Source organism: Aotus nancymaae, unplaced genomic scaffold (assembly GCF_030222135.1).
Source record: "Aotus nancymaae isolate 86718 unplaced genomic scaffold, 86718_ANA_hifiasm-v0.15.2.pri h1tg000067l, whole genome shotgun sequence".
NCBI classification, from domain to species: domain Eukaryota; kingdom Metazoa; phylum Chordata; class Mammalia; order Primates; family Aotidae; genus Aotus; species Aotus nancymaae.
Window position 1 is genome coordinate 5,423,621 of NW_026988482.1, and position 26,030 is coordinate 5,449,650.

Here is a 26,030-nt window from a genome sequence, read left to right on the forward strand (position 1 = left end):
ATCATATGATAAGTACACTCTGTGCTAATGACTTTCCTCTTGTTATCTGGCAAACCTCTGAAAGACTTTGCAAGGTAATTTATGACCTCTTTAGAAACCCTGCTGACAGGCACTGGTCCCGCTGGGCCACCTTGCATTTGATGGCCTGTGTCTGCCTGGCAGCTCCTTACTTTGTTCATTCGTCTGCAAGTGCTATCCTATGGTTCTCACATGTTCACTTTCTCTTTTTTTTTTGAGACACAGTCTCGCTCTGTCACCCAGGCTGGAGGGCAGTGGTATGATCTCTACTAACCTCAACCTCCGCCTCCCAGGTTCAAGCTATTTGCCTGCCTCAGTCTCCCGAGTAGTTGGAATTATAGGCACCTGCCACTACACCTGGTTAATTTTTTTTGTGTGTGTGTATTTTTACTAAAGATGGGGTTTCACTATGTTGGCCAGGCTGGTCTTGAACTCCTGACCTCAAGTGATCCACCCTTCTCAGCCTCCCAAAGTGCTGAGATTACAGGCATAAGCCACCACGCCAGGCCCACTTTCTCATTCTCTAAACCATTATAAGCAGTATTTCGGCCAAGCATGGTGGCTCACACCTGTAATCCCAGCACTTTGAGAGGCCAAGGCAGGTGGCTCCCTTGAGCTCTCCAGGAGGTGGAGACCTGACTGAGAAACAGGATAACCCCATCTCTACAAAAAACACAAAAAATTAGTCAGGACATAGTGGGATGCTGGGGTCCCAGCTAACTGAGAGGTTGAGGTGGGAGGATCTCTTGAGCCTGGGAGGTTGAGGTTGCAGTGAGTCGAGATCCTGCCACTGCACTCCAGCCTGGGTGACAGAGTGAGACCCCATTTCAAAGAAGAAAAAAAAAGACGGGCTCGGTGGCTCACGTCTGTAATCCCAGTACTTTGGGAGCCAAGGTGGGCAGATCACCCAAGGTCAGGAGTTTGAGACCAGCCTGGCCAACATGGTGAAACCCCGTCTCTACTAAAAATACAAAAATTAGCCAGTCATGGTGTCAGGTGCCTGTAATCCTAGCTACTTGGGAGGCTGAGGCCGGAGAATCGCTTGAACTCGGGAGGTGGAGGTTGCAGTGAGCCAAGATCGCGCCACTGCACTCCAGCCCGATCTATTTTCTTTTGATTCCATGTGAACTTCACACTAGACTATTCATCTCCTTGTCTTTGCCCCCAACGCCCCTCCCTCCAGGTCTGCTCTAGGATGCGAAGCTGCAGGCATTATTTCAAGACTGTCCTTTTTCTCTTCTTCTATTTCTGATTCTCTCTTTGATAACCTCTCTTATTTGACAGTTCACAGGCACTGGTTCTTTTATACAGCAGAAAAAAACCCAAAAGTACAGTAGAGAGAAATCAGGCACCTGACAGTCCTGGGTTTCTAATCTGATGCCCTTACTTGCTAGTTGCATCATATTGGCCAAGTGGCTTAACCTTATAAATTTACATTTTTTCATTTGTGAAGTGGAGCTAATAACACAGATCAAATTATGTTTCAAATATATACTATTGACAAATTATTAATAAGTCGATAGAAGTTGCAGAACTGAATGTGAAATGCTAGAGAGCACCCGTTTTTCAGGCAGGCTGAAATCTGAAGTGAAAACAGACTTCTAGGTGGGAGGCAAGAGACATAAAGAATTCAGACTTCCAGCTCAACCCCCTCAGTTTTCAGATGGGAAAAATGAAGCGGAGAGAAGTGAAGTGACAGGTATGGGGTTGTCATCATTCAACAGTGCCAGGGACAAGAGCCAGGGCCTGTGAAAGTGGCAGCCGCAGGTGAAGGCTTGTCCATGAGTCTTTTTTCCCAGGCACAGCCCAGGAGGCCCAGGGTGCCCCGACTCTCCCACTCCCAGGCACCAGAGCAGGCTAACCTCAGCTGTGGACCCAGCTGCTGTTTGGGTGCCTTAGCTGCCTCCTGCTCGCCCAGCTCCCGAGCCCTGGCCAATGGCCTCTGCATGTGATTGCCATCCATCTGGGATGCAGGATGGCAGCCCTCGTAGCCTCCTTCCACCATCAAATTCTGCCCTTGCCAGGTAACATCTACACTCCAAATCTGATCTCCCAGAGTCCCAGATGAACGGAGCCACCAGGGGCCATGCAGTGCGATCCTCTTGGAATAAGCTGAGGAGATAGATATTGGTGCCTGTGATTTGCAAAACTACACCCGCTGTCCCTAGTATTTACCTTTGGATCCAACTACTCTCCAGGGCCAGAGATTTCACAGGTGAAAATCCAGGGATGTAATGAACCGGTCAACAAGATTCTCAGCTGTGGAATAATAAAAAGAGCAAAGAAAGAGCAGTAGAATCAGATTCACCTGGCTTTGAATCTGGAGTCTACCCATTTCCACCTGAGTGGACACGGAGCAAGTTTTTTTCGTTTTGTTTTGTTTTTTTTTTGTGTGTTGTTTTTGAGGCAGAGTCTCACTCTGTCACCCAGGCTAGAGTGCAGTGGCGTGATTCCAGCTCACTGCAACCTCTGCCTCCTGGGTTCAAGCGATTCTCCTGCCTCAGTCTTAGCTAATTTTTGTATTTTTAGTAGAGATGGGGTTTCACCATGTTGGCCAGGCTGGTCTTGAACCCCTCACCTCAGGTGATTCACCTGCCTTGGCCTCCCAAGGGATTTCAGGCATGAGCCACCATGCATGGCCTGAGCAAGATTTTGGACCTCTCTGCACCTCAATTTTCCTCTCTTCCCCTCCCCTCTCTGCCCCTCTCCTCCCCTCCCTTTCCTTTCTTTTCTCTTTTGATAAGGTCTCACTCAGTCACCCAGGCTGGAGGCCAGTGGTGTGATCTCAGCTCACTGCAACCTCCACCTTAGCCTCCCAAGTAGCTGGGATTACAGGCATGTGCCACCACACCTGGCTAAATTTTGTATTCTTTGTCAAGATGGAGTTTCACCAGTCTAGTCTCGAATCTCTGAGCTCAAGCAATCCACCTGCTTCAGCCTCCCAAAGTGCTGGGATTACAGGTGTGAGCCACCCTGCCCAGCCTCTTTCTTTTGTAAAACAGGGTCTTGCTGGAGTACAGTGGTTCAATCGTGGCTCACTGCAGCCTTGAACTCCTAAGCTCAAGTAATCCTCCCGCCTCAGCCTCCCAAGTAACTGGGACTACAGGCATATGTAGAAGTGGGGTCTCACTATATGGCCCAGGTTGGTGTCAAACTCCTGGTCTCCCAAAGTGCTAGGATTACTGGTGTGAACCACTGCACTGCAACCTCAGTTTTCCAATCTGTATAATTGAATTCTGTACTAATACCGAGGTCTGAAAGCAGTCATGAGGATATAAATACTGTAAGTAAAGCGCTTAGCACAGTATAGGACACGTGGCACAAACTCAATAAATGGCAGACCATTCTGAGCCTGGCCTTTTCTGGAAGGGTAGAGAAGCATTCAGAAATAAAAGGCTGGGGCTGGGCACGGTGGCTCAAGCCTGTAGTCCCAGCACTTCAGGAGACTGAGGTGGGTGGATCACCTGAGGTCAGGAGTTCAAGACCAGCCTGGCCAACATGGCAAAACCCGGTCGCTACTAAAAAAAAATACAAAAATCAGCAGGGCGTGGTGGTGTGCACCTGTAATCTCAGCTACTTGGGAGGCTGAGGCAGGAGAATCGCTTGAACCTGGGAGGCAGAGGTTTTAGTGAGCTGAGATCGCACCACTTCACTCCAGCCTGGGCGACAGAACAAGATTCTGTCAAAAAAATTTTTTAAATAAAATAAAAGGCTAGGCCCTGGCTCCAGCCCTCTGGATCCCACCTGCTGCAGACCACAGTGCTTCTACCAACTGCCATATCCACCAGACTGCACCCAAGACAAAGGCCCACACCCCAGCTGCGCCGCGGAAACAGCAGCTAAGTTCTCTGACCTGGCCTCGGGACCCCCATGCGGCCCTCTTACATCCTCCCAAGGTGTCTGTGTCCTCCCGCCCCCATGCATAGTGAACTGGCAGTTCAGGCATTTAACAAACATTTATTGGCTACTACCATTATATGTCACATACAGGGGTACAAGGAAGAAGAAGATGTGATTCCTGCTCTCCAAGACGTAACGGAGCAGTAGGGGAGATGCACTTGCAGACAGGCGTTTCCGGGGTAGGGGTCGTGATAGAGTTCAGCATGTGCGGGCATGTGTGTGCATGCAGGAGGCGGGCTTCACAGAAGACCAGACACTTGAGCTGAGCTGAATCTTTAAGAATTGATTGGCCAGGCCGGGCGTGGTGGCTCACATCTGTAATCCCAGCACTCTGAGGGGCCGAGGCGGGTGAATCACCGGAGGTTGCAAGTTCAAGACCAGCCTGGCCAACATGGTGAAACTGCGTCTCTACTAAAAATTAAAAAAAAAAATTAGTCGGGTGTAGTAGTGGGTGCCTGTAATCCCAGCTACTCAGGAAGCTGAGGCATGAGAATCGCTTGAATCCAGGAGGCACAGGCTGCAGTGAGCTGAGATCACTTCACTGCACTCCAGCCTGGGCAACAGAGCAAGACACTGTCTCCAAAAAAAAAATTGGTTGGCCAGGTGCAGTGGCTCACACCTGTAATCCCAGTGCTTTGGGAGGTCGAGGCGGGAGGATCACCTGAGGTCAGGCTTTCAAAACCAGCCTGGCCAACATGGTGAAACCCTCTGTCTACTAAAAATACAAACAATTAGCAGGGTGTGGTGGCGCATGCCCGTCATCCCAGCTACTCGGGGGAGGCTGAGGTAGGAGAATGCTTGAACCTGGTAGGTGGAGTTTGCAGTGAGCTGAGATCACACCATTGCACTTCGGCCTGGGCAACAAGAGTGAAACTCTGTCTCAAAAGAAAAGAAAAGAGGAAATCTAGTGAGGAGCTACAGGAGAAATGTAGACACTAGATGATGAAGGTATGAACCAAGCTTTATAATCTGGTATTTGGAATAATTCCAGTGTCAACAAAAGCTGCTTCGGTGTTCACAACCAAATCACTAAGCATTGCCGCCTTTCCAAATCTGCAGATTCCCTGGTCACGGAAGCACGCAACCCTCATTTCCCCAGCCTACACGCTCTCATTAAGGCACGTTATTTTGTTTGGAATCTCAGCCCACAGCTGCCAAATAGAATGCTTCTCCCCCAGTGTCGGCCCAGTTTCCTGCCTGCCTGGAGCCCGGAAGGTGCACCTGGGCAGAGCCAAGGCGGGACACTTGGCTGGGACCTCTCTGGCCACTGGCTCTCACAGGGAGTGGTCACTTTCCATGAGTAGTATTCAAAACCAGCAACCAAGGCGTGGTCTGAGCTCCTTTAAGCTCAAGGGTTTGGGGACTCCCAGTGAGTCCCCAGAGAAGAGTCCAGAACAAAGAATGGAAGGAAGGCAGCCTGCAAGGTGGGGTGTCCTCCTCTGCCTCACCGTCAGTCTTCTGCTTCAAGGTAAGATGGGACAAGAACAGGGGAGACCAGAGTGTGGTTCTGAGGGACACCTGGACTCACCTCCAGCACTTGGAGGCCATTCAGAATTTAGGTGTTAAATATTTCTTCCATAATGTCTGTGTCCTGATTTCCTTCTGGTGATGGATAGAAAGACATTTCACTGATGAGTACACACAGACCTTCTCTATTCCTGCCTGCAGAGGGATCTGTTAAACTGTCTCATTTCGCTGCTTCTCTAACTCCATCTTTTCACCGACTTCTGATGCCTCTCCCTCCATATCCCTCTTGCCCTCTCCTTGTCTCTGCTTCTCTTGATATGATATCTTTGAGAAGAGTAGCCACAAATTTTTTTTTTTTTTTTTTTTTTTTTTTTGAGATAGAGCCTCACTCCGTCACCCGGGCTGGAGTGCAGTGGCACAATCTTGACTCACTACAACCTCCACCACCCTGGTTCAAGCGATTCTCCTGCCTCAGCCTCCCTAGTACCTGGGACTATACGCATGCACCACCACACCCAACTAATTTTTGTATTTTTAGTAGACACAGGGTTTCACCATGTTGGTCAGGCTGGTCTCAAACTCCTGACTTCGTGATCTGCCCACCTCGGCCTCCCAAAGTGCTGGGATTACAGGCGTGAGCCACCGCGCCTGGCCAGCGGCTGATCTGTAACACGCCCTGAGGGAGGGGACAATCTGAGGTGGAAATGAGTGGACATTCTGCTTCCATGAGGTAATGTGTGTTCCCAACTGGGGCACATACCCTAAATATTATGGAAAGAGATGGAGATAACGAGAAGGAGGCAGAGAAAAAGACCACGTAAAATGGCAATGGGGCAAAGACGCCACTCAGGTCCTACCCAGATGGCTCCCTGGCAATGGCCAAGAGACGGCGTCTGCACCAGCCTCGCTTTGTAACTGGCTAAATGCTACATGCTCAGTGAAGTCACCTCATGATTCCGATGCTGGAAATAACCCACGAGATAACTGAGGTCACTAAATCTGAGAAGGCAAAATAAATGCATAGCACCGAGGTAAGCCCCCATTCGGACACCCGCTGCACGGTTCGCACAGGGACCAGTAAGCGCAGCTGTGTAAAACATCTCTTATCCTCTTGATAAGTCAGTTCTTGCCTTCAGTAGACCTAACGCCCTAAGAGCTAGAGAGACAGAAATACGCTAGCATCGATTTCTAGGTCACCTGGACCACAAGTTTCGGGCAATTCTACCGCTAGGTGAGTCAAAAGGCTTGTGACGGGGACATTAAAGGACTCCTGGGAGTGGCTGTCATCGCACTAAGGCCAAGTTTTCCTACGGATTTGGGCAAACTTTGCATGAGGATGAAACAACGGGAATGGGACTAGAGTCCGGGCTCCGCTCGCCACATGGACTTCCACCATTTGCCTACCAGCTCAGCCCGTCCTCCCCACCATGGCCTTGGGGAGTCTTGGCCTGGGAAGGAGGGGCTCACCTGCTCCTCCCAGTATGCCCCCTATTTTCTCTCTCTGCAGACTCCAGCCCTGGAAATAGAGTACGTCTCTCACAGGGTCTCTGCTCTCCACAGGAAGAGGCGACTCTTTCACCATCAATTGCTCAGGCTTTGACCAGCATGGGGTGGACCCCGCTGCCTTCCAAGCGGTGTTTGCCAGAAAGCCCTTCCGTCCGGTCACCAACTACAGCGTCCCCACCCATGTCAACATCTCCTTCACCCTGTCTGCCATCCTGGAAGTGGTGAGACCTGGTCCCTGCGTCCTTTCCATGCCTTCTGAGAAGGAATGAGGACCCCCTGCCCCGTCACCCAGCATGGTCCCAGCCCAGTGGTGAACGATACGTACCCTGGATGGATTTAACACAAATTAGATGGTTTTCCTATGCAATGGAGAGCCACAAAGAAGAATACTGCAGTGATATATTTTTTTCAGGAAGCCATTTGTCTTTGAATCCTATCATTTCTAGAATGCTCTAGGAAAAAGTAGTCTGTATATTAATTAAAATCAGAATTGCCCATAGACACAGGGGAAACACGTGAGGAAAGGATGATTCAGCATCTACAACAATGCCTGGCCCAATAAATTAGTAAATATTGGTGGGAATATGAGGTGGGTGTGGGCCAAAACTTTTTACACTAATGATTCTGGGTGGAAATTTCCTTGTCAGGATGCACAGCTCCAGCTGCTGACCTCATTCCTGTGGATGGATTTGGTAAGGCAGATTCAACCATCCCCTCCCCACTTCATTTGTAATTTTAAGCCTGAGCAGTTAGAAGTGACTTAAAGGGGCCAGGAGTGGTGGCTCATACCTGTATTCCCAGCACTTTGGGAGGCAGAGGCAGGTGGATCACCTGAGGTCCGGAGTTCAAGACCAGCCTGGTCAACATGGTGAAACCCTATCTCTACTAAAAACATGAAATCCCCTGTAATCCCAGCTACTCAGGAGGCTGAAGTAAGAGAATCACTTGAACCAGGGAGGCAGAGTTGCACAGAGCTGAGAGCACGCCACTGCACTCCAGCCCGGGCGACAAGCAAAACTCCATCTCAAAAAAAAAAAAAGTGTCTCAGAGGTTTTCTAATTCAAACCTCTACCCAAAGTATAACTCTTTCTGGGACAAAACAACTCCGTGTAGAACTGGACTTACCACGGGGACCCACACCTCCCTGCGCATCTTTGAAAGTAGAAACAGCAACTTAAAATAAAAAAACAAATGGCTAAGTGGTTCCAGGCCAATATATTGGTGTGGTCCTAGCTCCAAGTGGTTTTAGGCCATATTTAAGATATTCCTGGCAAAAGGCTGTCAAGGGGTGCTTTTCTGGTGACACTTTGTTAAATACAGAATGGGGGAATAGGCTGTGGTCATCACGGTCACAAATGGGAGTGGGAGGATCAAGGTTTAAAGAAGAACGGAAAGGGTGAGAGAGACCCACAGGACAAGCTCACCGTCACTCACCTCTGTCCCTCACTGCCCTGGTGCAGATGTGGGACAATCCTTTCATCACTTGGAACCCGGAAGAGTGTGTTGGCATGAATAAACTCACGGTGTCAGCTGAAAACCTGTGGCTCCCAGACATCTTCATTGTGGAATCGTGCGTATCTGGGCTGGGGAAGCCAGCGTGAAACCTCCCTTGCCGAGAACAGCCTAGGGTCAGCACAGGGCATGGGGCCACCAAAAGATTCAGACAGGCACACAGTCTCAATGAACTGACTTCCACAAAACATTACAGGTGGAAGAGGTGAGAGAGTGACATTAAAGAAAGAGCCCAGGGCGGGGCACAGTGGCTCCTGCCTGTAATCCCAGAAGCACTTTGGGAGGCCGAGGCAGGCAAATCACAAGGTCAGGAGTTCAAGACCAGCCTGGCTAACATGGTGAAACCCCATCTCTACTAAAAATACAAAATTAGCCGGGCATGGTGGCACATGTCTACTCGGGAGGCTGAGGCAGGAGAATCGCTTGAACCTGGAAGGCGGAGGTTGCAGTGAGCCAAGATTGCGCTATTGCACCCCAGCCTGGGCAACAAGAGCAAAACTCCATCTCAAAAAAAAAAAAAAATGTAAAAAAGAGAAAGCCTATAGGACAGCACAGCAGGGGAGACCTGGGAAGGAAGGGAGACAAGAGCTGGTGAAGCCTCTGTCTCTTCCCTCCCTTCCCCAAACAGCATGGATGTGGATCAGACGCCTTCGGGTCTCATCGCCTATGTTAGCAGTGAAGGCCGAATACGGTACGATAAGCCGATGAGGGTGACCAGCATCTGTAACCTGGACATCTTCTACTTCCCTTTTGACCAGCAGAACTGCACCTTCACCTTCAGCTCTTTCCTCTACACTGGTAAGTGGGACACATTTTGGTAGCAGCTTAAGATTCGAGGAAAGACATTTGAGCAGCGTAGGTATTGCAGGAAGGGTTTTGGATCAGTGCTGCTCCCCTCTTGTGGCCTCACAAAGCTTTCTGGAAATGCCAATAACTGGCCAGGCACAGCGACTCACACTGTAATCCCAGCACTTTGAGAGGCAAAGGTGGGAGGAATGCTCATGCCCAGGAGTTTGAGACCAGCCTGGGCAACATAGTAAAACCCCCATCTCCACAAAATATAAAAAGAATTAGCCCTAGCTACTCGAGAGACTGAGGCAGGAGGATGGTTTGAGCCAGAGAGGCTGAGGCTGCAGTGAGCCATGATTACGCACTGCATTCCAGCCTGGGTGACAGAGTGACACTGTTTTTTTGGTTGTTTTTAGTTTGTTTGTTTGTTTTTTGTGAACAGAGTCTAGCTCTGTTGCCCAGGCTGGAGTGAAGTAGTGCAATCTCAGCTCACTACAACCTCTGCCTCTCGGGTTCAAGCCATTCTCCTGCCTCAGCCTCATGAGTCAATGGGATTACAGGTGCCTGCCACCACATCCAGCTAATTTTTGTATTTTTAGTAGAGAAAGGGTTTCACTGTGTTGGCCAGGCTGGTGTCAAACTCCTGACCTCATGATCCACCCACCTCAGCCTCCCAAAGTGCTGGGATTACAAACATGAGCCACCGTGCCCAGCAGACTCTGTTTTTAAAACAAAAACAAAAACCTAATAACTGCACATCACCCCAGATCCCAGTTAAATTGTTCCCGGTGGGGCCCAGGTGATGCTAACGTGCAGCCAGGGTTAAGAACAGCTGCTTTACAAGCTGGATGGCCCTCGTGCCCAGTGAGGCCCAGCTGACTCTGAGCGGCAGCACACCCATAATTTTTAGCTCCAATCTAATGGCTAACACACTTAAGAACTGGTAAATTAATATAACTGGGTTCTACCAGGTGTCATGTGGCAGATTTGAATAAATTAAAACCATCAAAATGGGTGTGCATATAATTATTAAAATATTGAGCTATTCAAGCTTTATTCCACGAAAACAACACCATACACCTGGGGGATGAGAAGGAAAATAGGAATGACTCCAAAAGTTCTTGACTTACGTTTGAGTCATATCCAGTATTCCCTTAACGACCTTGACCCACTCTGGTTTTCAACAACAAAAGAAATCAGTGCTGCCACCCACACACATGTGAACGGCTATTCCGGTAACCCACTTCCGAGAAAGCCAGAATACCCTGCTTTCAAAGGACAGAGGAAAATTTGTTTTAGAAGCTCAGTAGGGGGGGAATCCAGTTTCGTGGGTGGGAGGCTTGGGAACACGTCTGCCACAAACTCACTGGCCTCCGTTCCAGTGGAGAGCATGCTGCTGGGCATGGACAAGGAGGTGTGGGAGATCACAGACACGTCTCGCAACGTCATCCGAACCCACGGGGAGTGGGAGCTCCTGGGCATCAACAAGGCCACCCCAAAGATGTCTGTGGGCAGCAACCTGTATGACCAGATCATGTTCCATGTGAGTCCAGGGTCCGTGTATGACCAGATCATGTTCCATGTGAGTCCAGGGTCCGCGTATGACCAGATCATGTTCCATGTGAGTCCAGGGTCCGTGTATGACCAGATCATGTTCCATGTGAGTCCAGGGTCCGTGTATGACCAGATCATGTTCCATGTGAGTCCAGGGTCCGTGTATGACCAGATCATGTTCCATGTGAGTCCAGGGTCCACGTTTGACCAGATCATGTTCCATGTGAGTCCAGGGTCCGTGTATGACCAGATCATGTTCCATGTGAGTCCAGGGTCCGTGCTTGACTTCTGATCCTATAGCTCTGTGATTGCCCTCCTGACCTGAGGCTCTTTGGGAAGTGAAAAAGAAGCTCCAGGCCGGGTGTAGTGGCTCACATCTGTAATCCCAGCGCTTTGGGAGGCCGAGGTGGGTGGATCACCTGAGGTCAGGAGTTCAAGACCAGCCTGGCCAACATGGAGAAGCCCTGTCTCTATTAAAAATACAAAAATTAGCTGGGTGTGGTGGCACATACCTGTAGTACTAGCTACTTGGGAAGCTGAGACAGGAGAATGGCTTGAACCTGGGAGGCAGAGATTGCAATGAGCCAAGATCATGCCATTGCACTCCAGCCTGGGCAAGACAGAGTGAGACTCCGTCTCAAAAAAAAAAAAAAGAAGAAGAAGCTCCAGAGGGTTGGGCACCCGTTCCCCAGTGCCCCCTCTACCTGCCTATCCTGAAGCAGAATCCCCAAGACCTCCCCCACACCCATTCACCCGCTCCTCATTCACCCACTCCCCATTCACCCGCTCCTCATTCACCCGCTCCTGCAATGGATGGGGGAGGAATGGCTGGACCATCATAAGCCCTACTGCTCAGAATAGAACAGCTCAGCCCTACTGCTCAGAATGACTTAAAAGGCCCACTTGCACCTAAAATTCTACAGTCATTGTGTTCCCAGTAGGTTAAAAATGAGTAAAAATTAGACAACAAATCAGAGGCCCCTGTGTAGATGAGCACAATTAAATGCACAAGTGTTACCTCAGGAGATTGTCCCCAGCAGCCTCACAGCACATTGGCAAGGATTAGTGGTCAGATACACAAACGAGCTCTCTGCCGTCTGTTTATTTGCCATCTCTGCTGTCTCCCCAGGTGGCCATCAGGCGCAGGCCCAGCCTCTACATCATAAACCTGCTGGTGCCCAGTAGCTTCCTGATTACCATTGACGCCCTCAGCTTCTACCTGCCGGCAGAGAGCGAGAGTCGTGCCCCATTCAAGATAACACTCCTGCTGGGCTACAACGTCTTCCTGCTCATGATGAATGACTTGCTCCCTTCCAGTGGCACCCCCCTCATCAGTATGGCCCCTCCCATACTGGGAGCTCTGGGGAGGAGAAAAGGCACTCGGGGTCAGAGAGGAGGGCCAGGAGAACTGGCTGGTCCTCTGCTGAAGGAAGGAAGGGGCTGTGAAGGAAGATTGGATTTGGGAAAGAGGAGTGAGAAATGCTTAGAGATAAATTTGCCTGTAACCGACCGCCTGACAATTTAAAAAAAGAGAGAGAGATAAATTTGCCTGGTTTATGTATAATTCGCTCTGCCCTCAGGTGTCTACTTCGCGCTGTGCCTGTCCCTGATGGTGGTCAGCCTGCTGGAGACCGTCTTCATCACCCACCTGCTGCACGTGGCCACCACCCAGCCCCCACCCATGCCTCGGTGGCTCCATTCTCTGCTGCTGTCCTGCACCAGCCCAGGGAGATGCTGTCCCACTGCGCCCCAGAAGGGAAATGAGGGCCCGGGTCTCACCCCCACCCGCCCGCCTGGTGAGGGAAGTCAGCACTGCCCATACTCGCCCTTCCCACTGGTCCCACGCTTCTCTAATCCTGTCCCCTTCCCACTTCATGACCGAGTCTCTGTCCTCTCCACAGGCCCTAAGGAGCCGGGGGAGTTAGGGAAGGAGGTGAGACCCGGAGAGACCGAACTAGATGGGGATTCAGGATGGACAAAGACCCAGCTAGTGGAGCTGTGGGTGCGGTTCAGCCTCGCGATGGACGCCCTGCTCTTCCGCCTCTACCTGCTCTTCATGGCCTCCTCCATCCTCACTGTCATCGTCCTCTGGAACACCTAGGCAGACATCCCCCCTGTCTGGCAAATCACAGCTTGGAGTTTCTGCTGGACTTAGGGCCAGCCAGACTCACTTTTCCAATCTTAGCCACTTATCCCCAGTGACTACCATGTCCCCTTCTAAATTCCAGAAACTGCAACATAGCACTACCAAGCGGTTCGGGACAGCCCTGGGCAATTTCCCGACTCCTCATACACCAGGCTGCTCATTCCTGCGCACCTTCAGAGTCCCCGAGCTACACCCGACACCTCCCTCCCTGATCAGTAAGCCCAGGTCAGTGGAGTCCTCCTTCATGCATCACCCCAGTAAACAACTTTCCAGGAAACACTGGCTCTTCAGTATATTTATTTATTTATTTATTCATTCATTTATTTATTTTTTGAGATGGAGTCTCACTCTGTCACCTAGGCTGGAGTGCAGTGGCACAATCTCAGCTCACTGCAACCTCCGCCTCCCAGGTTCCAGTGATTCTCATGCCTCAGCCCCCCGAGTAGCTGGGATTACAGGCATGCACCACACCCAGCTAATATTTGTATTTTTAGTAGAGACGAGGTTTTGCCATATTGGCCAGGCCGGTCTGGAACCCCTGACCTCAAGTGTTCCGATCGCCTTGGCCTCCCCAAGTGCTGGGATTACAGGCATGAGCCATCACACCTGGCCAGTAGGTCGTTTTTCAATCATCCTCCTCCTCCAGCCTTCCGCCGTCAAGGAGCCCCCAGTGTCTACTGTTCCCTTCTTTGTGTGCATGTGTACTCAGTGTTTAGCTCCCACTCATAAGTGAGAACATGCAGTACTTGGTTTTCTTTCTCTTTTTTTTTTTTTTGATGGCGTTTCACTCTTGTTGCCCAGGCTGGAGTGCAATGGCACAATCTTGGCTCACTGCAATCTCCACCTTCCAGGTTCAAGCGATTCTCCTGCCTCAGTCTCCCAAGTAGCTGGGATTACAGGCACCTGCCACCACGCCTGGCTAATTTTGTATTTTTAGGAGAGACAGGTTTTCACCGTGTTGATCAGTCTGATCTTGAACTTCTGACCTCAGGCGATCCACCCACCTTGGCCTCCTAAAATGCTGGGATTACAGGTGTGAGCCACCGAGCCCAGCAGTACTTGGTTTTCTGTTCCTGCGTTAATTCACTTAAGATAAGGCCTCCAGCTCTGTCCATGTTGCTGCAGAGGCCATGATCTCCTTCTTTTTCATGACTGTGTAGTATTCCATGTGCATATGTACTGGAATATTTTCTATATCCAGTCCACCATTGATGTGCTTCTGTGTTGATTCCATGTCTGCTACTGTGAACCGTGCTAAAATGAACACAGGCTTGCATGTGTCCTTGGGTAGAGTGATTTACATTCCTGCGAGTATATATCCAGTCATGGAATTGCCGGGTCAAATGGTAGCTCTCTTTTAAATTCTTTGAGAAATCCCCACACTGCTTTCCACAGTGGCTGAACTATTTACCTTCCCAGTAGCAGCATATAAATGTTCTCTTTCCTGCACGGCCTCTCCAGCATGCTATTTTTTCAACTTTTAAATAACAGCTGGTCTGACTGGTGTGAGGCGGTATGTCACTGGGTTTGGACTTGCATTTCCCTGATGATGAGTGATACTGAGCATTTTCTCATATGCTTTTTGGCCGCGTGTGTGTCTTCTTTTGAGAAGTGAATACGGACTTGCTGAATGAGTAAACGTGTGAACGAACGCCAGCCGACCAAAATCCACGTTTTACCAGCTCTAGCTGTAAATCCCTTCATCCCTTCCCAATATATTTTATTTTATCTTCTATACCGAATGTGGAAAATTAGCAACACATCTTCTCGTGTCAACTATCTCTGAGTTCTTGGAGATGGTCCTCGTACACTGGCAAAGGCACTTCTCATATCGGATCCTCTTGTTTTCCCTCTCCCTTCCATTACTTGGGACGTAGTTCCCACTCAGAAACTCAGCTGGTTTTTGCCAATAACTTAAAATGAAGAATGTCTATTAAGGCTTCGAGGAATTCCAAATTTCTTAAGATCACTTTTGTATCATTTCTTTTTCCTTCCCCATTTCCACGTTTGTATTTCTCTAGATGTCATCTTGCAATTTTTTTCATACATATGCAACTTTGGGTTTTCTGTGCTAAGACTTTCATTTGACAATGCCCTTTGCAAAAGAACGTTCTGCTGATCTGTGCAAGGGGAAGTGATACTCATGGGCTAAAACATGACCAGACAATGAAGCAAAATTTATTAAACTACTACTAGCCAACACAGGTCAGCAGGAATGTTAGGGGTGTTTCATGGTTTGGGAGGGAGTGGTTCTGGTTTCTGATCTCTCTCATTTTAAAAAAGAGAAAAGGAGGGGTGTGGTGCTCATGCATGTACTCCCAACACTTTGGAAGGCCTCGACGGAAGGATGCTTAAGCCCGGAGTTAGAGATCAGCCTGAGCAGCATAACAAGACCTCGTCTCTACAACAACAACAACAAAAATCAGCTAAGCTTGGTGGCTTGTGCCTGCAGTCCCAGCTACTGCAGGGGCTAAGGAGTCTCAGCTAATTGGGAGGCTGAGGTGGGAGGATCGCTTGAGCCCAGGAGGTCTAGGCTGCAGTGAGCAGTGATCACACCACTGCACTCCAGCCTCGGCGACAGACTGAGATTCCGTCTCAATAAATAAATAAATAAAAATACACACACACACGATAGCCCTTGTGATAATAACTTTATTTTTCCCTCTATTTTCTATTAAAAACCTCTGTAGGAGTGTACATTGGAAATGTATGAACCCTGTAAAAATCAGACAATGGGCCCTGGATACACTACTCTCATCAAATGCTTGATTACTGTCTAACTTCTTGGGTCATTGCTATTCACGCCCTACTCTCTCCTTTCCTCAGCAGCATCCGGGGTTATGCTCAGGACCTCTTCAGGTCTCATTGTTTCTTTTCTTCCTTTCTTTCTTTCTTTCTTTTTTTTTTTGATGGCGTCTCGCTCTGTCGCCCAGGCTGGAGTGCAATGGCGCCATCTTGGCTTACTGCGACCTCTGCCTCCTGGGCTCAAGCAATTCTCCTGCCTCAGCCTCCCAGGCAGCTGGGATTACAGGCACCTGTCAGCAGGTCGCTAATTTTCTTTGTATTTTTAGTAGAGATGGGGTTTCACCATGTAGGCCAGGCTGGTCTCGAACTCCTGACCTCTGGTGATCCACCCACCTCGGCCTCCCCAAAGTGCGGAGATTATAGGTTTGAGCCACCGTGCCTGGCCTATTTCCTTATTATTTAAATAATTCTAGAAGACTTTCTCCAAGAAGAATTTCTCCCTACTTATTATTTCAGTAGTTTACATATCTGACCATTCTTATGGTATGTTTTTTGGTGGGGGCTGGTTTTGTTTTGGGGGATTCTTTGAGACACAGTCTCACTCTGTCTCCCAGGCTGGAGTGCAATGGTGCGATCTTGGCTCACTGCAACCTCTGCTTCCTGGATTCAAGCAATTCTCCTGCTTCAGCCTCCCGACTAGCTGGGATTACAGGCATGTGCCACAACTCCCGTCCGTTTTTTTTTTTCTTTTTGTATTTTTAGTGGAGACAGGGTTTAGCCATGTTGGCCAGGCTGGTCTCACACTCTTGACCTCAAGTGATCCGCCTGCCCCGGCCTCCCAAAGTGCTGGGATTGCAGGCGTGAGTCACCGCGCATGGCCTCTTATGGTATGTTTTTGTCTCATCATCATCTTTGATTCCTTCCATCTTCTGGAAATCCGAAACGTCTGTGGACATATTTCATCCTTATCCCCTCTCTTCTTTCACCTCCATTTGTTTTTGTGAAAACGAAGCTCATCTGTCTGCTCTTCCCCGCCACTCCCTCTCTCCTTCCTGTTACTCTTCCTGTATTTTTCCCTATACCAAGCCTTCCGCTATCATTTCTCCTTGATCGTTTTACTAGCTCTTTTGCAAACCTCTCATCCATGTCTAGCATTTAGGAAAATGAGTCTATATCATCCTTAACAATTCAAAGGTGATGCTTATGACACTGATTATTTCATATATATGGCATAGATGTGAAAATCTACAGAAAATAAGTAGCACTTAAAATACACTGTCACAGCCAGGCATGGTGACTCACGCCTGCGATCCCAGCACTTACGGAGGCCAAGGCAGGCGGATCACCTGAGGTCAGGAGTTCGAGACCAGCCTGGCCAACGTGGTGAAACCCTGTCTCTACTAAGATACAACAAACTAGTCAGCCATGGTGACTCACGCCTGTGATCCCAGCACTTACGGAGGCCAAGGCAGGCGGATCACCTGAGGTCAGGAGTTCGAGACCAGCCTGGGCAACATGATGAAACCCTGTCTCTACTAAGATACAACACATTAGCCAGGCATGGTGACTCACGCCTGTAATCTTAGCACTTACGGAGGCCAAGGCAGGCGGATGACCTGAGGTCAGGAGTTCGAGACCAGCCTGGCCAACGTGGTGAAACCCTGTCTCTACTAAGATACAACACATTAGCCAGGCATGGTGGCAGCCTCCTGTAATCCCAACTATTCAGGAGGCTGAGGCAGGAGAATTGCTTGAACCTGGGAGGCAGTGGTTGCAGTGAGCCAAGATCAGGCCACTGCATTCCAGCCTGGTTGATAAAGTGAGACTCCGTCTTGAAAAAAAAAATAATAAAAATAAATAAATAAAATACAATACACCATGAGAATGTTCTACCGCACACGTGGCCGCCTGCTGCGAGGACCGCTGTGAGGTTTGCAGCTTCTCACGAGCAAGCACGAACTTAGAAAGGTGCAGTTTAGGAGATGGGAGAGACACGCAAATAGGAAATAAGTCATTCCGTCAAATTATCCAAAGATCTGGGTCTCCTTTTACTCCCTAGCTTTTGCTCCACACTGCTTTTTTCTCTTTTTCTTTTTTTTGAGACAGAGTCTCACTTGTTGCCCAGGCTGGAGTGCAGTGGTGTGATCTCTGCTCACTGTAACCTCTGCCTCCCAGGTTCCAGCGATTCTTGTGCCTCAGCCTCCCAAGTAGCTGGGATTACAGGTGTGTACCACCATGCCTGGCTAATTTTTGTATTTTCAGTAGAGACAAGGGCTCACTATGTTGGCCAGGCTGGTCTCGAACTCCTGACCTCAGGTGATCTGCCAGCCTCGGCCTCCCAAAGCTGTGAGCCATCACACCTGGCCTGCCTCAGCCTTCTAAAGTACTGAGATTATAGCAGTGGGCCACCACACCCAGCCCAATAGAGTTTCTATGTATTTCAAGAAAAAGAAAAATGATCCCTATAAGCAAGTTTAAGATATAGAAAAGAATGAAAGCAAAGAAAATGATGAATATGTAAGTAAATATAGACAAGATTGCCTACATGAAATAGTAGCCATAAGATGCTTAAAAATTGTAAAAAAAAATCTAAAACGTTGGAAAATAGAATGTAAATGGGGTGGAAGGTAATTAGAATTAAAGCATTCTAAAGTTCTTACCTTTTCAGGAGGGCAGAGATGCTGATTACCATTAGATGCTATTATGAATGGATATTGTTCAAGGTTAGTCACAGAAGCATATCCACCAGGAATGATACAGAACATGAGATTTCTCACAGGGCTTTCACCCTACACCATTGCGGAAGCTGGTTAATCAGCTTATGACGTTCATTTATATACGGCTGTTGCTACTGTGTCTAGGGCTAAGCCTGAGTTCTGCAAGGCAGACTGTCTGGCCAGAGACTCAGAGGAGGTGAAGGAGAACAGGTGGTGGGGTCTGCAGGAGCTGGAGGCCCACTGCTGCCCCAGAGGTAGCATGTTCCTGGCCTAGGCCTAGGGGTAAAAGAAGAAGAAGGAGAAGGAGAAAAACAAGAAGAGGAAAAAGGAAGAAAAAGAAGGTCGGGCTCATACCTGTAATCCCAGCATTATGGGAGGCTGAGGCAGGCAGATCACCTGAGGTCAGGAGTTCGAGACCAGCCTGGGCAACATGATGAAACCCCATTTCTACTAAAAATACAAAAATTAGCTGAGCATGGTAGTGGGCACCTGTAATCCCAGCTACTCGGGAGGCTGAAGCATAGAGTAAGACTCCATCTCAGAGAAAAAAAGGAGGAGGAGGAGGAGGATGAAGGCTGTCTGGCAGGAGGGAGGAGCTACAGGTCAGCTGCTGTTGCAGGAGCAGCACACACTGGCCCGGGATTTGCAGAAGCTGAACGAGGAGGCACGGTAGGAGTGTGGGAACGCCGGGCTTAGCACTGCTCCCACACCAAGCGTATGAACTGCAACAGCTTTTGTGCCTTACACCAGGTTTCTAAGCATAAAAAACATATATGGCTGCTACTTCACTTCTGCTTTCTAATCTCATACAAATGCCTTCTGCAGCCCATGCCAGCCTAGAGCTGTGCAGGGGTGTGAATTCTGTGCAGGGCTGTGATTTCAGCTTAGCTAAGTTGACACAATACAGATCAAGTATAGTTCGTGCCATGTCATCCATACACACTCTTAACTGTATTCAACTTCCACGTGAAAAAATAACAAAATCATCTCTGCCTGACAGAATGCAACTGTCCCTACTACAACCAGAAACAGGCTAAGCCTCCCCAAAAGCGGATACAAACTTCCTCTATCCATTCTTAGGTGATATTTACTTAGTCTTTGTCTGAGTCCATTTTAATTTAAAAAATTTTTTTAATTCCATTAAATTTTTTTATCTTCAATACTGAGATACAAAGTTAACTCTTTCTTTCTGTATTTTTCTTTTTCTTTTTTCTTTTTTTTTTTTTTTTTTTGACAGAGTCTCTCTCTGTAGCCCAGGCTAGAGTGCAGTGGCACAATCTTGGCTCACTGCAACCTCCACCTTCCAGGTTCAAAAGATCCTCCTGCCTCAGCCTCCTGAGTATGGATTACAGGCATATGCCACCATGACCAGCTAATTCTGTATTTGTTTTAGAGACAGGGCTTTACTATTTTGGCCAGGCTGGTCTCCAACTCCTGACTTCAACTGATCCGCCCGCTTTGGCCTCCCAAAGTGCTCAGATGACAGGCATGACCCACCGCGCCCCACTAGTTAATTACTATTAACATATATGATGTTCTATGGAAGGACATGGGAGAGGAGAAGACAAAAAAATGGCTAACATATCCACAAACACATTCATACCAAAATGAGGAAGAAACAGTATAACTGTCACAGTTTTCATGACTGTGACAGGGAATATGGTCGTACCTGGTACTTATAACTAGCTTCTTCCACTGCCAAGTCCAAATTCCTTTTCAACAAGCTCTCCATGGCTGGCCATGGTTTCTTGCCTGATAGAGTGACCCAAATCTTCATCCCTCCAGGGACTGAGCATTTAGCAGGCCTGTCTGTTTTCGGTTGCTGTAGCTTTCCACTGACTTTAGTCACAAGACCTGAGTGCTAAGGGCACCTCGGGCCATCTTCCGCATTCCTGCCATTCTCCTTCCACCATCGCTGCAGTAACCCAGTTTCCCGTCGTAGTCGGATCAACCTCCGCGCTTGTTGCCTGTCGAGTCAACAGCATGCGGACTCCAAACTGGTCAAGCGGTATTTCAATTTCCAGTTTCATGGGACCATTGTTGTCTCACCCGGGGGAAGCCTTCCTCTAAGACTTCGAAACAGCAGAGCCCAAAGTTGCAGGAATGAGAAGCAAACATGTCATTCGTTCATTCTTGAAAGAAAGTAAAAGTGTTACTCCAGAATGAACAGCTGAATGCCAAGAAAGGGAAACAGGCTTTTTGTTAATATGGAGAAAGTTAGAGTGATCTGAATAAAGATCAAACCAGTTATAACAGTCCCTTGAGCCAAAGCCTAATTCAGAGCAAGGCTCCCAACTCTCTTCAACTCTACGAAGGCTAAGAGAGGTGAGGAAGCTGCAGACAAAGGCTGAGGCTGGCAGAGGTTAGTCCGTGAGGCCTAAGGAAAGACGCTGTCTCTGTAACACACAAGTGTAAGAAGCGGCAGGTGCTGATGAAGAAGCTGCAACAGGTCATCCAGGAGATCCAGCTAAGATCACTGATGAAGGTGGCTGCATCAAACAGCAGATCTGCAATGTAGATGAAACAGCCTTCTCTTAGAAGAAGATGACATCAGCTGGCGTGGCTCATGCCTGTAATCCCACCTACTAGGGAGGCTGAGGCAGGAGAATCACCTGAACCCAGAAGGTGCAGGTTGCAGTGAGCCAAGATCACGCCATTGCACTCCAGCCTGGGCGACAGAGCGAGACTCCGTTTCAAAAAAAATAAATAAATAGGAAGATGCCATCTAGGACTTTCATTGCTAGAGAGGAGCAGGCAACGCCTGGCTTCAAGGCTTCAAAGGACAGCCTGACTTTATTAGGCACTAATGCCGTTGGTGACTAAGTTGAAGCCAATGTTCATTGACCATTCTGAGAATCCTAGGGTCCTTAAGAATGATGCTCAATCTACTCTGTCTATGCTCTGCAAATAGAACAACACAGCCTAGATGACAGCACACCTGTTTACAGCATGGTTTCCTGAATATTGACCCAAGAGCTCAGATGGAGATGTACAGGAAGGCGAGTGTTGTTTTCATGCCTGGTAACCCAGCATCCATTCTGCATCCACGCAGACCGAGCAGTAACTTCAACATTCAAGTCCTATTATTTAAGAAATACATTTTGTGGCCGGGCGCAGTGGCTCACGCCTGTAATCCCAACACTTTGGGAGGCCGAGGCAGGCAGATCACTTGAGGTCAGGAGTTCGAGACCAGCCAGGCCAATATGGTGAAACCCTGTCTTTACTAAAAATACAAAAATTAGCCTTGGGAGGCTGAGGCAGGAGAATGGCTTGAACCAAGGAGGCCAAGGTTGTAGTGAGCTGCGATTGCGCCACTGCATTCCAGCCTGGGTGACAGAGCCAGATTCTGTCTCAAAAAAAAAATAAAAAGGAAAGAAAGAAATACATTTTGTGAGGCAAGAGCTGTCACAGAGAGTGATTCGTGATTCTTCTGATGGATCTGGGCGAAACAAATTGAAAACCTTCTAGAAAGGATTCACTATTCTAGATGTCATCAGGCATGTTCAGGATTCATGGAAAGAGGTCAAAATATCAACAATGAACAGGAGTTTAGAATACTTTATTATTATTAACAAACCCTTCTGTCGTGCTTATTATGAATTGGCACCGTTGTCAGCATCCTGCCATTATAACCTTAATTAATCCTGGTAACAACACTAAGAGATAGGAACTATCATTACCATTTGACGGTATAGCTGAAGAAACTGACGTGAAGAAATTAAGTAACTTAAGCCCAAAATCATACAACTTGTAAATGGTGGACCTAGGATTCAAACTGAGAGAGTTTAGCTTTGAAGTTCACACTCTTTTTTGAGACGGAGTTTCCCTCTTGTACCCTAGGCTGCAGTGCAATGGTGTGATCTCGGCTCACTGCAACCTCCACCTCCCAGGTTCAAGTGATTCTCCTGCCTCAGCCTTCCGAGTAGCTGGCATTGTGGGCACATGCCACAATGCCTGGCTAAGTTTTTGTATTTTTAGTAGAGACAAGGTTTCTCTTTTAGTAGAGACAAGGTTTCTCCATGTTGGTCAGGCTGGTCTCAAACTCCCGACCTCAGGTGATCTGCCCGCCTTGGCTTCCCAAAGTGCTGGGATTACAGGTGTGAGCCACGGTGTCCGGCATTTGAATTTCACACTCTTAGCCACTTCGATATGCTGCCTCTACAATCACAATGCAATTAAACTAGAAACAAATAAACACACGACTTTCCTCTTCCATATTTTTAGACTAATAAGTACATGTATAAATAACTCAAGGGTCAAAGAAAAAATAAAAATTGCATTTTGAATTAAAAGTACAGTGGCATGATCTTGGCTCACTGCAACCTCCGCCTCCTGGGTTCAAGCAATTCTCCTGCTTCAGCCTCCCAAGCAGCTGGGATTACAGGCGCCCATCACCACACTTGGTTAATTTTTGTATTTTTAGCAGAGACGAGGTTTCACCATGTTGGCCAGGCTCGTCTTGAATTCCTGACCTCAAGTGATCCTCCTGCTTCAGCCTCCCAAAGTGCTGGGATTACGGGCATGAGCCACCATGTCCGGCCTGGTTTTAATTTCTGGAACTGAGACTAGTACTTATCAAAACTTGTGAGAGGCAAATATTTCAAAAGAAATGTGTAGCTTACATAAATATATGAGGAAAGAAGAAAGGACACAAAATACTAGGAAATGCAAAAGTAACATAAAGTGACAGAAAACAGATGAGCGCTTACCCAGGCGGTCAGAGCGGGGCAGGAAAGAGGAGGAGGGAAGGATTACAGGGAGAAGGATGGATGTGTTCATTATCCTGACTGCGGGGATGCTTTCACAGGTGTATACACAGGTCAAAACTTATCCAATTGTCTCTTTAAACAGTTTATGTCAATTACACCTCAGTAAAGCTGTTTTTAAAATGTACCATGGTTAAAAAAGTAAACATTATATAAATACAAAGTGAAAAGTAGAAGTTTTTCATTTCTACCCAAAACTACTAACGTCTTTGATGCCTTCTCTGAGGGCCTTCCTAGGCATATCCCAAGACAGACAGGTTTTCCATGAGATAAGTGTAAATCAGAACCATCTGGGGAGCATTTTTTTTTCTGGGACAGAGTCTCACGGTGTTGCCCATGCTGGAGTGTAATGGCGCAATCTCGGCTCACTGCAACCTCCGCCTCCCAGGTTCAAGAGATTCTCCTGCCTCAGCCTCCTGAGTAGCTGGGATTACAAGTGCCCACCACCATACTCAGCTATTTTTCGTATTTTTAGTAGAGATGGGGTTTCATCATGTTGACCAGACTGGTGGAGAGCTTTTAAACACACACACACACACACACACACACACTTCTCAGTAGGGGTGGAAGCACTTCTGTGCAGGTATTTCAAAAAGTTCATCAAATGATTCTCTGCCCTCACATACTCCCTAGTGGCCCCAGGGCTGTAGGCTTTAGAGATACTAGACAAGAAAGGGTAAGCTGGAAAGTTCTGTTTTAGGAGAATGATTAAAATGAAAGATTCAACTGGGGAGAAATCAGACAGAGAACACCTTATGGAGAGGTTATTGCAATAGTGCAAACAAGAAGCCATGCGGATCCGTGCTTCGGAGCCAGCTGTGGAGACGGCTCTGTCAGCCACGTTTATGTAATGAAATGGAGCTTACCTTCTCAACATTGATGACGATTCCGAATGTCCACAGTAAATAATACGTTTCTAGGTCTGCAACAAAATTGTTGCATGTTCTTGCCGTCTAAAGTTAGCAGGTGTCCCCACCATGAGGCAGCTTAACCATTCCTTTCCTGGCTGTGCATGACCCCTCCCTGAGGCAGTCAGTTCCACAAAGATATGATAAGGCCTTTATCAACGGCCCCGTCTGCCCCATCCCTCAGCTCCCCCATTTTCTCTGAAAGGTGCTTGGAACACAGGTTTAAAACCACTCATCTAGGCTGGGTGCAGTAGCTCACGCCTGTAATCACAGCACTTTGGGAGGCCGAAGTGGGTGGATCACCTGAGGTCAGGAGTTTGAGACCAGCCTGGACAACGTGATGAAATCCTGTCTCTACTAAAAATACAAAACATTAGCCAGATGTGGTGGTAGATGCCTACAATCCCAGCTACTTGGAAGGCTGAGGCAGAAGAATTGCTTGAAAACCCAGGAGGTGGAGGTTGCAGTGAGCCAAGATCATGCCATTGCACTCCAGCCTGGGCAATAGAGCAAGACTCTGTCTTAGAAAAAAAAAAAAAAAACACTAATCTAGACAGGAGAGCAAACAGGTGTGTCTCCCCTGCTCTTAGCCCAGCTTCCGGCCTGTCTGGAGCCCAGAAGGAGCGGCTGGGCAGGGGCATGGCAGGACACTGCTGGGACCTGTCTGGCCACAGCCTTTCACAGGGAGTGATCACCTGACATGAGGAGGATTCAAAACTAGCCACCAGCCTGCGGTCCGAGCTCCTTCAAGCTCAAGGGCCTGGGGGATCCTGACGAGTCTCCAGGGAAGAGCACAGAGAGGAGGAGAGAGGAAGGTGGCCTGCTGGCCTAGGGCTGTTTTCTGCCTTATGTCAGCCTTTCTGCTTCTAGGTAAGATAGGACAAACACAGAGGAAGATGGAGAAATCGTTTAGGGCAACATCCAGAAATCTCATTCTCCAGAGCTGCAGAAAATCCAAAACAGACAGGTTAAAGTTCTCCGTAGGATCCCTGTTTTGGCTTCCTTTTAGCTGCAGATGAAACACCGATTTCACTGGTCAGTACACACAGCCCGGCTCGCATTTGCCTGCGAAGGCATCCGCGGAATCGCCTGTCCCTTCACTTTACCACCTCTCCAATTCCACACTTATGCAACGTCCAACTCCCTTTCCACCAAGCTATAGTTGCCGGGACAGAGTAGCGCACGTCCTGTTGACAATCATTTAACTCCTTCCTGGCGTTGCTTGGGAAATCTTGAGGAGGAGGCGATGTGGAGGAAAAGAACGTTCACTTCCCCAGGAGATGTTTCTCTCCAGTTTGGAGATGAACCTCATGAATCACGTGGCATGGAAGGATAGTGGAAGAGGCATGGGAAGGGACTTTCTGGGCTATAGTTACAGGGATAACCAGGGGTGGAGTGTGGGTGAGGTGGACTTTTCACTTTGGCTCCACCAACCACATGGTGGATGGATGGTCCAAGAGGTCTTCTCACGATGGTGATAAAAATGGCACCCACAGATCTTAGAGGAAGCTGAGAAGGGCAGCGAGCAGAACACACAGGAAGTAGTCAGTCAACTCACACAGAATACAACGTCCCTTCATTCCCCACACATTTTATGTCACACTCATGTTTACTTCTCTCTAGATTTTCAGGAGTCAGGAAAACCTGAGAATAAGAGGGGAAAACGGAGGAGAAGCATGTTAGGGAAATTTTGTTCAGTGACTGTAAGGAAGAATCACAATAGATCCAGAGAGAGAGAGAGAGGAAAAGGTCAGATAAAGGCCAAAACCTTAGGGTTGATGGACAGAATAGACTTCCTGGAGGGGCTAGCTGCCTGCATGCAAATCTAGGTAGGCTTCTATGGGAGCAGAAACAGGAAGGAAGGTCGAGCCCTGACTCAGCTTCCACCATTTGCCTACCAGCCCAGCCCATCCTCCCGCCCCTGGCAAGAAGGGAGTCTTGGCCCAGGAAGGAGGGGCTCACTTGCCTCTCCCAGAGTTCACACTGTTTTTCTCTGCAGGGA

The 26,030-nt window shown here is 48.3% G+C and overlaps 1 protein-coding gene across 1 annotated transcript; it reads left to right on the forward strand.

Moving 5' to 3' along the window:
- Window positions 1–5,319: 5,319 nt before the first annotated feature.
- On the forward strand, window positions 5,320–12,847 carry LOC105721142 (5-hydroxytryptamine receptor 3C). The gene is made up of 9 exons (XM_064366864.1): window positions 5,320–5,386; window positions 6,946–7,112; window positions 7,539–7,583; window positions 8,352–8,461; window positions 9,032–9,201; window positions 10,575–10,735; window positions 11,876–12,080; window positions 12,327–12,542; window positions 12,648–12,847. Exons 1-9 carry the CDS (start codon window positions 5,320–5,322, stop codon window positions 12,845–12,847), a joined length of 1,341 nt encoding a protein of 446 aa, XP_064222934.1.
- Window positions 12,848–26,030: the final 13,183 nt, after the last annotated feature.

Bases quoted from the DNA above. Each gene is read 5' to 3' on its own strand.
- LOC105721142 (XM_064366864.1), top strand. From the start codon at position 5,320: ATGGAAGGAAGGCAGCCTGCAAGGTGGGGTGTCCTCCTCTGCCTCACC. The intron at 7,584-8,351 runs GTAAGGCAGATT...GCCCTGGTGCAG, and splicing joins CATTCCTGTGGATGGATTTG to ATGTGGGACAATCCTTTCAT. The intron at 8,462-9,031 runs GTGCGTATCTGG...TTCCCCAAACAG, and splicing joins GACATCTTCATTGTGGAATC to CATGGATGTGGATCAGACGC.